Source organism: Hyperolius riggenbachi, chromosome 2 (assembly GCF_040937935.1).
Source record: "Hyperolius riggenbachi isolate aHypRig1 chromosome 2, aHypRig1.pri, whole genome shotgun sequence".
Classification (NCBI taxonomy): Eukaryota; Metazoa; Chordata; class Amphibia; order Anura; family Hyperoliidae; genus Hyperolius; species Hyperolius riggenbachi.
This window is the reverse complement of record NC_090647.1, coordinates 513,045,269-513,061,086: the sequence shown is the minus strand read 5'-3', so window position 1 is coordinate 513,061,086 and position 15,818 is coordinate 513,045,269. Positions and strand designations below refer to the sequence as shown.

Sequence of the window (15,818 nt, the reverse complement as noted above, 5' to 3'; positions counted from 1 at the left end):
CAGGCGTCACTATTAGTTTAAATTCTCTGATCATTTTGACCACATCATTGAGTTTGGCCAGTAGGTGTTTTGCACGTATTGCAAAACATGCATACTGATTTACAATCACGATAAAGGCTCATTTTCTACTACCGCAAATAGTTTTATGCTGAATTGCAATCGCCAGCTGGCATGATTCTTGCTGCTGATTTATTTTTAAATACATTTCTGTATTGTTTTTCTCCCTATCCCTCCCCCTGTCTGCCTATCAGTGAGATCGACTGTGATAGGCTTAATAGCCCCCGAGCGGCGATCACTGCTGGGAGACTGAAGGCGGAGCTTAGCTACCGAGCAGAGACGCGCACGCATCAGCGCGTGCGATCCCCTGCAAAATTAGCCCCAAGGTTGTTACGCCAATCGGCATGACGCGGTCGGCAAGCAGTTAAGGAATCATGTGGTATTTGATTCAGTTCATTAAAGCAGCAGGGACAGCCTTACTATACCAGGAAAAGAAAATATATAAGTAGGTAAATACTAGTTCTACTTACATAACATAAGTGTTGTACCGTTAGCAATTTTATTTCAGTTTATTATATACCTGTATCGTAAATAAAGAGAGAACTGTTTCAGGCAGTTTCCATCTTTACTTACTCTGAAGGCAACCCTAATGTCCTCCCTTACTCTTTTTTGCTCCTATAAACCGTGATATCTACCTTGCTTTGTCAACACATGTGAGCACAGCATAGATCTTATTTCAGCAGCTTTTGCAGAGGGGTGAGGTGTTTTTCCCTTCTCAGCTTCGTGTCACACTGAACTGCCCTCAGCGAATCAGTGAGGAGAAGGAATGTGGGAGGGCAGATAACAAGTATCCCTCTCCCTGGCAATGTACCAAATAGAGTCAGGCTGACTGTGGTAAGAGTTATTTCAGCAGAAACATTTATGATTATATTGGAATGCTTGTAGTACAGGGTCAGGTTGTAGACTGCATAATAAACACAGAGCAGTGGGTAAATGGAATTTGATTTTATGGCTGACAATCCCGCTCTAAGGAATTATGCAGTATTTCATTCTGTCTTTGATGGATTATTGCAGCACTTTGAAAATGGAAGCCAGATGTGATACAGATAGCTTTTTTTTTTAAATTATACTGACAAGTAAAGAGCAAGTCCAAGCTGCATTTACAGGGATCATTACCCCTACCAATGCCATTTACACTTACACTTTGACACACAGTCCAGCGGCAGACATACAGCTGCGCTGGTTGTGCAGCCAAATGAGGTATCCATGACTTTAGGGGCCTATGTAACCTCTGCAGGGTTGTATAACCCACAAGGCACTGAGGCTCCTGCACCGATTGGATGGTTATCCAATGTCTGCGGCAGGCCCTCTGAATTGCAGAGCACAAGCAGAACAGAGTAGAGAGGTAACTGACTTCTCCAGGCTCCAGTAAGGCCATCACGTTCCTTCCCTTTCAGCATCCCTATCTCTATGGCACCAGTGCCATCTCATCATGTGACCCGCCTGCACATGCTAGCGGGTTATGTGATGATAGACACTGCTGGAGCCTTACAGGCCAGGAATCTGGAAGAGGAAAGAAAGTAATCACCTTGCTGGAGCCCAGAGAGGTGAGTGACCGGCCGCAGACACACTGCAGAGCGCTGTGCTGGCCGTTTGCGCTGCGTCTGTGTTTTTTTAAAAACACTCCTATTGACTTGCATTAAAATTGTGGCAATATCAAGGCGGTTGCGATATTTTGAAAAGTTGCAGTCACTGCAATTTTGCTGTGATTTTTACTGTAATTTATATGCAAGTCAACGAGAGCATTTTTTTTTTAAATCGAAGCGGTGTGTCTAAGGCCTAAATGCGCATCATTGTAAGCAGTTAAAGAACAAAAGTACATTGAATTCCCATCCAGACGATGACAGTGTTTCTGGTTGATACATTGGCAGTGTAAGCCCAGGTGCAGCAACAACCCATGGGACCCCTCTTGGATACAAACGTCCCCATGTGACGGGTAAAACATACACACACCTACACTCCTTTCCCACCTGGCACCCTCTACCCACATAGAAGGACAGGGGAGCAGTGCAATATTACACTGCTCTAGTGCGATGTCGGGTCTCTTCTGTACTTCCTGGCAGTTGCACGGTCTGTGCTTCCATACCTCCAGCTCCCGATCACATGACATACATTTAGAGCCAGAGGTATGCAGCATAGAGCATGTGCCTGTCAAGAAGATTAGCGGGGAACCACAGCCCGAGGGGATCTAGCTACCTAATACCAGGTGGCACCGCCTGCTACCTAATACCTCGGTGGCACCTATGGCTAGCTAATACTATTTGGGGGCACCATTGGCTACCTAGGACTATTTTGGGGAAACCTCTGGCTACTCATTACTATTTGGGGGCACTGACTACCTTATATTATTTTGGGGGGGGACTTCTGGCTACCTAATACAGTATAATATATTGCTATCTGGGGAACTCACAGGACTTTTAGATACAGGATAGGTGCATATCTAGCTACCTAATACTGACATCTACCTACTTCCTGTCTTTAAAGGGAGCACCTATGCCTGGCTATACTGGCAGCACCTATGCCTGGCTATACTGGCAGCACCTATGCCTGGCTATACTGGGAACACCTAAGCCTGGCTATGCTGGGAGCACCTATGCCTGGCTATACTGGGAGCACCTATGCCTGGCTATACTGGGAGCACCTAAGCCTGGCTATACTGGGAGCACCTATGCCTGGCTATACTGGGAGCACCTATGCCTGGCTATACTGGGAGCACCTATGCCTGGATATACTGGGAGCACCTATGCCTGGCTATACTGGTAGCACCTATGCCTGGCTATACTGGCAGCACCTATGCCTGGCTATACTGGCAGCACCTATGCCTGGCTATGCTGGGAGCACCTAAGCCTGGCTATGCTGGGAGCACCTATGCCTGGCTATACTGGGAGCACCTATGCCTGGCTATACTGGGAGCACCTATGCCTGGCTATACTGGCAGCACCTATGCCTGGCTATACTGGCAGCACCTATGCCTGGCTATACTGGGAGCTCCTAAGCCTAGCTATACTGGGAGCACCTAAGCCTGGCTATACTGGGAGCACCTATGCCTGGCTATACTGGGAGCACCTATGCCTGGCTATACTGGGAGCACCTATGCCTGGCTATACTGGGAGCACCTATGCCTGGCTATACTGGGAGCACCTATGCCTGGCTATACTGGGAGCACCTATGCCTGGCTATACTGGGAGCACCTATGCCTGGATATACTGGGAGCACCTATGCCTGGCTATACTGGTAGCACCTATGCCTGGCTATACTGGCAGCACCTATGCCTGGCTATACTGGCAGCACCTATGCCTGGCTATGCTGGGAGCACCTAAGCCTGGCTATGCTGGGAGCACCTATGCCTGGCTATACTGGGAGCACCTATGCCTGGCTATACTGGGAGCACCTATGCCTGGCTATACTGGCAGCACCTATGCCTGGCTATACTGGCAGCACCTATGCCTGGCTATACTGGGAGCTCCTAAGCCTAGCTATACTGGGAGCACCTAAGCCTGGCTATACTGGGAGCACCTATGCCTGGCTATACTGGGAGCACCTATGCCTGGCTATACTGGGAGCACCTATGCCTGGCTATACTGGGAGCACCTATGCCTGGCTATACTGGGAGCACCTATGCCTGGCTATACTGGGAGCACCTATGCCTGGCTATACTGGGAGCACCTATGCCTGGCTATATTGGGAGCACCTATGCCTGGCTATACTGGAAGTACCTATGCATGGCTTTAACCTTCTGAGCGTTACGCCGCTCAGGAGGTTTTGTTACTTTTTGCCCAATTTTTAATTAAATGCGGCAAATGGCTATAAACCCTCTAGCTAGCACTAGGCTAGCTAGAAGTCTCCGGCACCCCTGATCCCCGCCGCTCCCCTGTTTATACATTACCCAGCCTGGATCCAGCGATCGGCGCAGCCTCCTTGCACAGCTCCGGTCATCACTATGGGGAGGATCGCAGATGAAATCATCCTCCCCATAGAGAGATCGGAGCTGTGGCGGGAGGTTGCGCTATCGCTGGATCCAGGGGGGTAACGTATAAACAGGGGGATCGTGGGGGATCGGCGGGGATTGGGGGGTGCTGGAGACTCTTACCAGCTAGCTTAGTGCTAGCTATAAGATTTACAGCCATTTGCCATATTTATTTATTTATCGGGAACTCGTGGGGCCACAGAGCGGTATACCCGGCACAGTGTCGGGCATACCGCTAAGGAGGTTAATGGGAGCACCTATGCTTGGCTATACTGGGAGCACCTATGCCTGGCTATGCTGGGAGCACCTATGCCTGGCTTTAATGGGAGCACCTATGCCTGGCTTTAATGGGAGCACCTATGCCTGGCTTTAATGGGAGCACCTATGTCTAGCTATACTGGGAGCACCTATGCCTGGCTATGCTGGGAGTACCTATTCCTGGCTATACTGGGAGCACCTATACCTGGCTATGCTGGGAGCACCTATGCTTGGCTTTAATGGGAGCACCCATGCCTGGCTATGCTGGGAACACCTATGCCTGGCTATACTGGGAGCACCTATGCCTGGCTATACTGGGAGCACCTATGCCCGGCTATGCTGGGAACACCTATGCCCGGCTATGCTGGGAACACCTATGCCTGGCTATGCTGGGAACACCTATGCCTGGCTATACTGGGAGCAACTATGCCTGGCTATACTGGGAGTACCTATGCCTGGCTTTAATGGAAGCACCTATGCCTGGATATACTGGGAGCACCTATGCCTGGCTATACTGGGAGCACCTATGCCTGGCTATACTGGCAGCACCTATGCCTGGCTATACTGGGAGCACCTATGCCTGGCAATACTGGGAGCACCTATGCCTGGCTATACTGGGAGCACCTATGCCTGGCTATACTGGGAGCACCTATGCCTGGCTTTAATGGGAGCACCTATGCCTGGATATACTGGGAGCACCTATGCATGGCTTTACTGGGAGCACCTATACCTGGCTATACTGGGAGCAACTATGCTTGGCTATACTGGGAGTACCTATGCCTGGCTTTAATGGAAGCACCTATGCCTGGATATACTGGGAGCACCTATGCCTGGCTATACTGGGAGCACCTATGCCGGCTATACTGGGAGCACCTATGCCTGGCTATACTGGAAGTACCTATGCCTGGCTTTAATGAGAGCACCTATGCCTGGATATACTGGGAGCACCTATGCCTGGCTATTGTTTTACACTTGAAACAACGTGAAGTGAGGAAAAAAAACGTATAATATAATGAATTGTATGTGTAGTACGGATAATAAATAGAACATTAGTAGCAATAACTACTAATAACAGTAGCTTATTTTTATTTTCAAATATATAGCTTTTTTTTATAACATTGCATCATACTGTCACAGTTCCAGCTTTAAAAATCACACTTTTTTTAAGCCATAAAAAAAGCAGAAATAATGACCCCTTGAATTTTCCTGCAGTAAAACCTTATCTCAAGCTGTCTCTCACTGTTTCTTGGCTGTTTAAGTGCTTCAGAAAACAGGACTGTATTCAGCCCAGTGCCTAGCACAGGCATGGGCAAACTTGGCCTTCCAGCTGTTAAGGAACTACAAGTCCCACAATGCATTGCAGGAGTCTGACAGCCACAGCCATGACTCATAAAGGGAAATGCATTGTGGGACTTGTAGTTCCATAACAGCTGGAGGGCCGAGTTTGCCCATGCCTGGCCTAGCACCTTGTAAGTTTCAAAATGGGATAAAGATGACAGCCTTGTCTGAGTCCCTGGACCAACTTTCCTGCGACTTCCATTCGTTGTAAAGCAGCTCTCTCCCATTTTATGTGCAGCCCCCTCATCCATGTGCAGCAGCCTCTCTCTGTCATGTATGGTTCCTTTGAGCTGCAGCTACTCTTTCCTATATGTTGCTCCTCACTTGCAGCCCCTCTTTCATATGCAGCCTCTTTCAGCCTCCTTGGGCAGTAGCTGCCTGAAGCCCTGACCTGCGTTACCTTTCCAAGTATCTGGCCCTGCTCCATGCAATATACACAGCCCTGTCACTTAAAGAAAACCTGTATCGAAAAAAAAGGGCTCCTGGGGGGTACTTACCTCGGAAGGGGGAAGCCTCTGGATCCGATTGAGGCTTCCCACGTCCTCCTCCTTCCCACGGTGGTCTTGCTGGGCCACTCCGCACGGCGGCCATGTAAATATTACCTTCCTGGCTCCAGCACAGGCGCAGTAGCCACTCTCTGCTCGGGATCAGGCGGAAATAGCCGATCCCATTCAGGTCCATTCTACTGCACAGGCGCAAGTCACCTGCTCCTGCACAGTAGAGCGGACCCGACTGGGATCAGCTATTTCCGCCTGATCTGAGCCAAGAGCCGCTAGTGCGCCTGCTGGAGACGGAGAAGGTAAATATTGCAGGTGCGACCGCACAACAGCCTGACAAAGTGTCCACTGTGGCTTCAGAGGGGCCCAGCGAGACCACCATGGCGCAGAGGAGGATGGGAGGAGCCTCAATCAGATCCAGAGGCTTCCCTCTCCCGAGGTAAGTACCCCCAGGGGCCCTTTTTTCGATACAGAATATCTTAAAAACTGTAATGACACAATACCATAGCTACTGATTTTCTGCACCTGGCTTGCTTCTTGTTAAAGTGCCCATACATGGTACCATTTTTTTGTCTTTTTTCAATTCGATAATTTTGTTCGATTATTCTGTTAGATCGAATATAAAGATTTTTCCAACACAATCAGATTTTTATTGAATAAGATGGGATAATAGTTAGTTTTTCTTGATCAAAAAAGAAAAAGATTATTTTTTGATTTTCATTTGTTTCGATCGTTTAGATCAAATAGATGGGAATGTTTGTTATTGTACTGCGTATGGGCACCACACATTGGCAGCTGCTGACCAGAGATAAATGTACAGGGTGCTACTAAGGCCCCTTGTATGCTTGTCCATTATCTTTGCATTGTGTTACCCTTTGTGCACACAGATAAATCCAGAAGGTCCGCACACTCATATGTAGACCAAGTCTGCTGTTTTATTCAAAAAACGTGACACAATTCCCTTCCATAACCAACGATTCGTTTCGGGGCCCCGAGGGGTCCCCTTTGTCAAGGTAAACACACAGAATGGGTTACTTGGTCTACATATGAGTGTGCGGACCTTCTGGATTTATCATTGACTGTTACTCAGGTCCAGCACCTCCACAGTGGTGTGCGGTTCCTCCTCGGATTCCTGACTTTGTGCACACAGGGTAACACAACAGCAATGAAAGTCTATGTGACCTAATACACTTACTGCGTCGCGTCGGAAGTTCCCGATCAGCCGCAAACTCGATGCAAAGTCAACAGCGCATTACCCTCAGACTTCTGCTGCAACCCAGCGGTGGCGAAATACATGGAAGTCAATGGACGATGCAGACAATTTTGGTGATGTGCTAGAAAATAATGATGGGCACACAAAATACTGTCGCTTTGGGCAGATATTTTGACATTCTTCACTTAGGGGGAGGGGGGGGAGTTGGGGGGTGCTCATATTTGTTGCCAGCTGTCTACACATTAAAGGACAACTGAAGGGATAGGAATATGGAGGCTTCCAGCTGCCTGGCTATCCTACTGATCATCTGCCTCTAATACTTTTAGCCCTAGACCCTGAACTAGCATGCAGCAGTTCAGGTGTTTCTGACATTGTTGTCAGATCTGACTGGATTAGCTGCATGCTTGTTTCTGGTGTGATTCAGACACTATTGCAGCCAAATAGATCAGAAGGATAGCCAGGCAACTGGTATTGTTTAAGAGAAAATAAATATGGCAGCCTCCATATTATTCTCATTACAGTGCTCCTTTAATGGTTGTGTGTTCAGATATTTTAATGGGATAACAAATTTACACTGTTAACTTCACATTGTATCAAAGTTTCATAGCTTCAGTGTTGTCCCGTGAAGAGAAATAATAAAATATTTACAAAAATGTGAGGGGTGTACTCACTTCTGTGAGATACTGTACGTCATTACATGCACATAGTGCAAGATTCAATATGTAGGATGGACTAGCTGTCATTTAAAAGATAGAGCAAGGGAGCATATTAATGATGTCCAGAATAGAAGAAACACTGAGGGCTCTTGCACACTGCAAGTGATTCCGATTCAGATTCCGCATTTTAATCAGTTTTTACATCCGATTCCGATTAGCAGTTTGCTCCCTGCACACTGCAAATCGGAATCTGAATCGGATGTAAAAACTGATTAAAAAGCGGAATCTGAATCAGAATCGCTTGCAGTGTGCAAGAGGTCTAATGTATCCTGACATGTCTTAGATCTGCACAGAGGCAGTCTGAAGACTTTTACCTTACAAGCTACTGAGTAGGCTCCTATCATAGAAAGGGATAGATTAAACAGTTAAAGGATACCTTAGCGCTAACTTAAAGGACAACTGAAGTGAGAAGACTATGGAGGCTGCCATATTAATTACCTTTTAAACAATACCAGTTGCCTGGCAGCCCTGCTGATCTATTTGGCTGCAGTTGTGTCTGAATCACACCAGAAACAAGCATGTAGTTAATCTTGTCAGATCTGACAGATGTCAGGAACACCTGATCTGCCTATGCTTGTTCGGGGTCTATGGCTAAAAGTATTAGAGGCAGAGGAGCAGAAGGGCTGCCAGGCAACGAGTATTAATTAAAAGGAAATAAATAGGGCAGCCTACATATAACTCTTCGTCAATCTGCCCAAACATTGCTAGATGTATGGGCACCTTAAAGGATACTTTAGGGCTAACTTCAATTCAAAAAGGACCGCTAATGTGTGTATGGGGAGCGGGGCGGATCCTTACCGTACCTCCCATGCCTCGGCGCCTCTCTCTGTTCTCCAGTAATAATCCAATTCCTCCTCTTCCTCATCGGCGTGGTCGGTGACCTCCGACCGGGACATACGGTGCTGTGCATGCTCAGTATATGCACTAGGGTGTCTTGCGACCACTTGAATGCGCTTACATCATATGGCGTCAATGTGGAGAAAAGATACGCCTTGGCGGATATACTGCGCATGCACAGCGCAGGATGTCCGGGTCAGAGGTCAATGACCGCGACGAACAGGAAGAGGAGAATTTGGATTATTACCGGAGAGCGGAGGGAGACACCAGAGCACGGGAGGTCCGGTAAGGATCCGCACAGCTCCCCATGCACACATTAAGCTTCCTTTTTGAATTGAAGTTAGCCATAAATTTTCCTTTAAGGTGCCCATACATCTAGCAATGTTTGGGCAGATTGACGAAGGGACAGATCCCTCTCTGATCGAATCAACTCGGAAAAAGATCTGTCGGCTGCACATACACTGCAGGCCAATTCCCAATCAATTTCACCATGAAATCTCTGGGGAATTGGCCTTGTGACGCTACCCTTCACCACCTGGCTGCTGTCCCCCCAAATGTAAATGTGCCCCCCCCCCCCCCCCCCAGTCCCTATGCATTGTAATCTCACCTGCTCCAGCTGCCGCCACCGTCCTGCTGCTCATGGTCTCGTCCGCTGCGTTCCCCGATCTCCAACACGTATGCTGGAAAACCTAAGGGATTGAAGAGTGAATGGCATATGTAAATTTTTCATGAATGAGTTGTTAATATGATTGTATTCTATTGTTTATATACGATCAGCACCACAAAAAATACATTTAGGCCCCATTCACACTAAAGCGTTTTGCCTGCGATTTCGGCAAAATGCTCAAACGCTTTTTAAAAGCGATAACGAAAATGAAACCCTATGGGCCCGTTCTTACTTGGGCGATTTGCGCTAATCGCCGCAAATCACCCCAAAACGGGCAAAAACGCAATCACGTCGCCTGCACCATTTTCAGGCGATTTCCCGATGATTGCGTTTCAGTGCTATAGAAGCGCTAAACGCGATCGCATCAAAATCGCAGCAGTGTTCAGTGATTTTTCTGCGTGAAATCGCGGAAAAATCAGTCCTGCAAAACGCCGGTTGAAAACGCAAGTATGAATGGGGTCTTATGGACTACATAAAGGTGGTAAAATTGGTCAGTGATTGGCCAATGATAACGGAGGCCTGGAAACCACTAGCAGTAAGATAGCATTACATTAACAAGAGCTTTTCAAGTCACAAGCGCTTTGAAAAGGCTGCTAGTGGGTTTGAGCCCTAAGGCTTTGTTCACATTGCATTCCGCTCGCATGTCCATCCGCGGTGGGCTTTTTTGAGGCTTTTTTTTCCAATTCCCGACGCTTGGGTGGGTGATTCGTTTTCGTGGTTAGCGGTATCCAACGTGTTTCTCCCAAGCGTTTTGGCATTTCACTCCCTGACGCAGGTCAGGAAGTGGACTCTTTGATCCGGAAAAGAATAAATACAATGTATTTATTCTTAAAAACGCAAACGCAATCGCTCCACAAAGCAGTTTTGTGAGCGTTTCATGTTTTTTTCTTTACCTTCCCAATGAAGCTAAATTGCCTCAAAAATGGCTCAAACACCACTTTACAAAGCGAAACGCAAACAAGCCGCTCATATGTGAACTGCCATACAGAATCATTGTGTAAGCGCTTTCAGGACGATTTTGAAAAATCGCCCGCGCTTAAAAAATAACAAAAACGCCTGCAGTGTGAACAAGCCCTAAAAGTGTGTACCAGACTTAAAGGATACCCGAGTCCTAAACAAATCCACAAAGCAACGTCCTGTGTGTTGTGTGGGGAGGTGTGCATAGGCTTACTGCACCTCCCGCTGCCCGACATCTGCCCCCCTTCCCTATCACTCCCGCTGTTATTAGTCCTGGTCAGTGTGGTCAGCGCCCTCTGACTTGGACATACTACGCTGCACATGTGCAGTTTGTGCACTTGGGGGCCTTGTGACCGCGATCGCTGGGGACCACAGGTGCTGTACAGACATGGTGCGTTGCGTTTTTTTCCGCATATGCATTTTTCTAGCATTTTACGGGCATTTTTATGCGTTTGCGATTCGCATATGCGTTTTGTATGCGTTTTTTATGTGTTTTTCGATTGCGTTTTATGCAAATCACTAGGAAGACAACAGGAAGCGCAAACACATCAGAAAATAATAAAAAGAAATGCATATAAAACACATGAAAAACGCATACCATTGCGTTACCATTGATGTTCATTATGTGCGTTTTTGATAATTATGCAACAAAACCAGCGTGTTTCCAAACGCATGTCTGAAAACGCATATGAGTTTTTATATGCGTTTTTTGATGCGGCCCATTGACTTCCATTAGCGCCAAAAACGCTGCGTTCTCTGCAACGCTAGCGCTTCTGCTATGTGTGTTCCTAGCCCGAGAGACAGAGGATCAAGCAGGGCAGCCAGGCAACATTTAAAGCGGACCTGAACTCATAACGTCATCTCTGCTCTAAAAGATATGCAACAGCATAATAACCTTTAAACAAAAAAAGTCTTTGTTACAGCTGATACAAATCTTAAAATAAATCTGCACTGTTTCTACTTCCTAATTAATGTAAGCAGACATATTGTTTACAGCCTGTGCTTTCAAATGAGCTTATCTGCCATCTCTGCCGTGGCAGTCATGTGACACAGGGAGAGATCAAATTACAACTTGTGATTAGTCACACATGAGGGGGAATGAAACTCTCTAAATACATACAGGGTACTTTTCTCTATGTCTTCCTTCTGTTCTGTGCAAGAGTTCAGGTTCACGTATGGCAGCCTCCATATCCCTCTTGTTATAGATGTTCATTAAACAGATGTAGACAGGAGGTATATTGGATCATTTACATGTGTACTAGAAAACACAATGCCCAGTACACACAATCCATTTTTCCATCAGATTGACAGTCAAACTGATTATTTCCGACAGCGCCAATCTGTTTTCTGGACAATTTTGTAAAGAAGTGGTTGGAAAATCGGTCAGAAATTAGATTGGACCTGTCGGAAATAATCGATTTGACCGTCAATCTGATGGGAAATTGCATTGAGTTTACTAGGCATTAGGGATTGATAAGTGCCATTTTTTTTTCTTTACGAATAAGAGCTAGTTCACACCGAGGGCGTTTTTCGCATTTTTTCAGCCCGGCGATTTTCAAAATAGCCCTAAAAGCGCTTGTGTAATAAGTCCCTATAGGATAGTTCATATCAGCGCGTTTCGTTGGCTTTCCGCTCAGCAAAGCGCTGCATGTACCATTTTTAGGGTGATTTTGTTACAATGGAAGGTATATGAAAAAAAATTGCGTTCGCGTTTTCATGAATAAATACATTGTATTTATTCATTTCCGGGTGAAAGAGTTCACTTGCTGACTGATGTCAGGAAGTGAAAAAACAGAATCGCTCTGCAAAAGCGGTTTGTATAAAATCGTAGCGCGCAGTGGAGCGCCGGGAGGGGAAAAAAAGCACGCAAAAAATAAAAAAATCGCTGGCGTCAGCAATTTTGATTTTAGATGTGAACAAAGCCTTCGTGTTTTTAATATAATTGGATTTCATCCATTTTCATGGCTGCACCACGTTTATATACGATTAGTTTAACAAAATATGCATTTATAGACTATACATGTTTCATGCCACATGTCTATTGATTGATGACTACAATCTTTTTGTGCAATATACAGTATCTGCTCATTATAATCTGCCAGATGTTTTGAGGGACCTCTGGAAAGATCATCTAACAGGCAACCTAGGCAGGTGCCTGGGACCTAATGGGTGCTGAATTGGATTACGATGAAATGTGGCCATAAGCAAGGTTTTGCCCACCTGCTCCTATGGTCCTTTTGGTAACCTGAAATTAGAGGGTCAAACTGGCAGTAGAGCCCCCTGACACACATTAGGCCCCAGGCACCTGCCTAGGGTGCCATGTGGATGATCCTGCTCTGGCAGTACTGTTTGGGAACTGCACAAAATCATTTCTGTAGTGCATTTAAAAAGCACACTGTCCACATCAGATATGATTTAATTAGAGAAATGCACACATTGTCATGATGGGCAAAACCTGTATAGTGTGCATAAAGCCTATCATTCCAGCAGGGGGAGGGACCACCAGGAGGGGCGGGGAGACTGCGCTCCTCCCCCCCATCATCTACATGGCCGCATGTCAGCTGTCTGTAGCTACCATCTGCAGCTGTCCTCCCTTCAGTGCCGACAGGGAGGGGCCTGATCCTGGATGGTTCCACCCCCTTCTATGTAATTCCAGCCAACAAGCGCCAACTATGGGGTATGGCAAGGTACTGTTCTGTTTAATAGATGCCCCGCCCCCTTACTTACTTAATTGCAGCACTAGGGCCGGGCCGAGGCATAGGCTGGAGAGGCTCCAGCCTCAGGGTGCAGTGTAGGAGGGGGACGCACAATTCATTCAGCTGTCATTCCTAATTGTGTATGAAGCAGAAAGAAATAAGAAAAGGGGATACATATCAGTGACTGCAAGCCAGATAACTAGATAGTAAGGTGTTGGGGAGTTTGTCGTCCACGTCTTTCTCCCCTGCAGCTGCATTTATCTGAGTTGCCAAACAAGAGGAGAGGATCGAGCCTCGAGCTAAGCCTTGCCCCTAACATTCCAAAGCCACGCCCCCAGCATTCCAATCTCCGCCCCCGACATTCTAAGCCACACCTCCACCAACGTAAGAAAGAAGCGAGAGTCCGGGGCTCGCTCTTTAAACTGACTCTCCCCTGTGTGTATATATATATATATATATATATATATATATATATATATTTTCAAATCACACTGTACATGATACACATTATTAATGGGAGAATGCACAAATTGAAATGCTACAAAACCGTGTATAGAGCGCATACAGCCCGAGATTCCAGCTGGGGGAGGGACCACCAGGAGGGGCGGGGAGACTGCGCTCCTCCCCCTCATCCTACATGGCCGCATCTCAGCTTATGGGCACTGCACTGAGGTTACTGTTCTGATCAGTGGCTGCCCCGCCCCTGTACTCACTTGCAGCACCGCCCACGTCTTCCTCCTGAGCTGAGCCGCATCCTCGTCTGAACAAGGGGAGAGGCTCGAGCCCGTCAGTCAATGCTCGGGACTCGGACCCGCCCCCAACATTCCAATCTCCGCCCCCAACACCTCCACCGGGCGAGAGTCGGGGCACGCTCTATGCTCTCCCCTGTATGTATATATGTGGATGTATATATGGATGTATATTATATATATATACAGTTTCAAATCACACTGTACGTTACACATTAATAATGGCAGAATGAAATTGAACAACACATTGAAATGGTAAAAAAACGTTTAAAGAGTGCATAAAGCCGGAGATTCCAGCCGGGGAGGGGCCACCAGGAGGGGCGGAAAGACTGCGCTCCTCCTCCTCATCCATATATATGGCCGCATCTCAGCTTATAGGCACTCAGGTTACTGTTCTGATCAGTGGCTGCCCCGCCCCTGTACTTACTTGCAGCACCGCCCACTCTTCCTCCTGAGCTGAGCCGCGTCCCTGTCTGACGAGAAGAGAGGATCGAGAGGCTCGAGCTATGCTCCGCCCCTAATTTTCAGTCAATGCTCGGGACCAGGCTCCGCCCCCAACGGGCTAAGCCACGCCCCCGCAGACATAGGAAGGGAGCAGAGCGTGAGTCGGGCTCGCTCCTAGTCTCTCCCATATACATTCACATGTACATATACAGCATGTATTATAATAGCAGTATATGCTGTCCTGCAGTGTGCAGAATTCCCATAGAGGAGGGGGAAGCTGCTGTTGTGCTGCATCCGCCCCCTGCCCCGCCCACTCATTCACATAAGTGCACAGCAGTTCTTATGAGTGAGGAGTGAGTCACAGTGTGTCTGACTGACTGTGTATGTGGTAATATTGTGTGTGTGTTGTGTGACTGTGTATGTGGTAATAGTGTGTGTGTGTTGTGTGACTGTGTATGTGGTAATATTGTGTGTGTGTTGTGTGACTGTGTATGTGGTAATATTGTGTGTGTGTTGTGTGACTGTGTATGTGGTAATATTGTGTGTGTGTTGTGTGACTGTGTATGTGGTAATAGTGTGTGTGTGTTGTGTGACTGTGTATGTGGTAATATTGTGTGTGTTGTGTGATTGTGTATGTGGTAATATTGTGTGTGTGTTGTGTGATTGTGTATGTGGTAATATTGTGTGTGTTGTGTGATTGTGTATGTGGTAATATTGTGTGTGTTGTGTGACTGTGTATGTGGTAATATTGTGTGTGTTGTGTGACTGTGTATGTGGTAATATTGTGTGTGTTGTGTGACTGTGTATGTGGTAATATTGTGTGTGTTGTGTGACTGTGTATGTGGTAATATTGTGTGTGTTGTGTGACTGTGTATGTGGTAATATTGTGTGTGTGTTGTGTGACTGTGTATGTGGTAATATTGTGTGTGTGTGTTGTGTGATTGTGTATGTGGTAATATTGTGTGTGTTGTGTGATTGTGTATGTGGTAATATTGTGTGTGTTGTGTGATTGTGTATGTGGTAATATTGTGTGTGTGTGTGTGTGTGTGTGTGTGTGTGTGTGTGTGTGTGTGTGTGTGTGTGTGTGTGTGTGTGTGTGTGGTGTGACTGTGTATGTGGTAATATTGTGTGTGTGTTGTGTGATTGTGTATGTGGTAATATTGTGTGTGTGTGTGTGTGGTGTGACTGTGTATGTGGTACTATTGTGTGTGTTGTGTGATTGTGTATGTTGTAATATTGTGTGTGATTGTGTATGTGGTAATATTGTGTGTGTGTGTGTGGTGTGACTGTGTATGTGGTAATATTGTGTGTGTGTTGTGTGATTGTGTATGTGGTAATATTGTGTGTGTGCTGTGTGACTGTGTGCGCGGTAATATTGTGTGTGTTGTGTGACTGTGTATGTAGTAATATTGTGTGTGTTGT

General features: G+C 46.7%; 1 protein-coding gene across 18 annotated transcripts in view; it reads right to left on the bottom strand.

The window, feature by feature from the left end:
* The window catches only part of LOC137547218 (uncharacterized), a 742,288-nt gene that overhangs the window by 554,842 nt on the left and 171,628 nt on the right, over positions 1-15,818 (bottom strand). For 12 of the 18 annotated variants that reach the window (XR_011026524.1, XM_068270550.1, XM_068270548.1 and 9 more), the window contains one exon: positions 9,491-9,572. The exons of the other annotated variants lie outside the window; for them this stretch is intronic. Coding sequence is in view for 11 of the 12 variants with exons in the window: in XM_068270550.1 (XP_068126651.1) it covers positions 9,491-9,572 (82 nt within the window). In the remaining variant the exon portion in view is untranslated. The remainder of the gene's footprint in view (positions 1-9,490; positions 9,573-15,818) is intronic. 18 annotated transcript variants of the gene reach the window in all.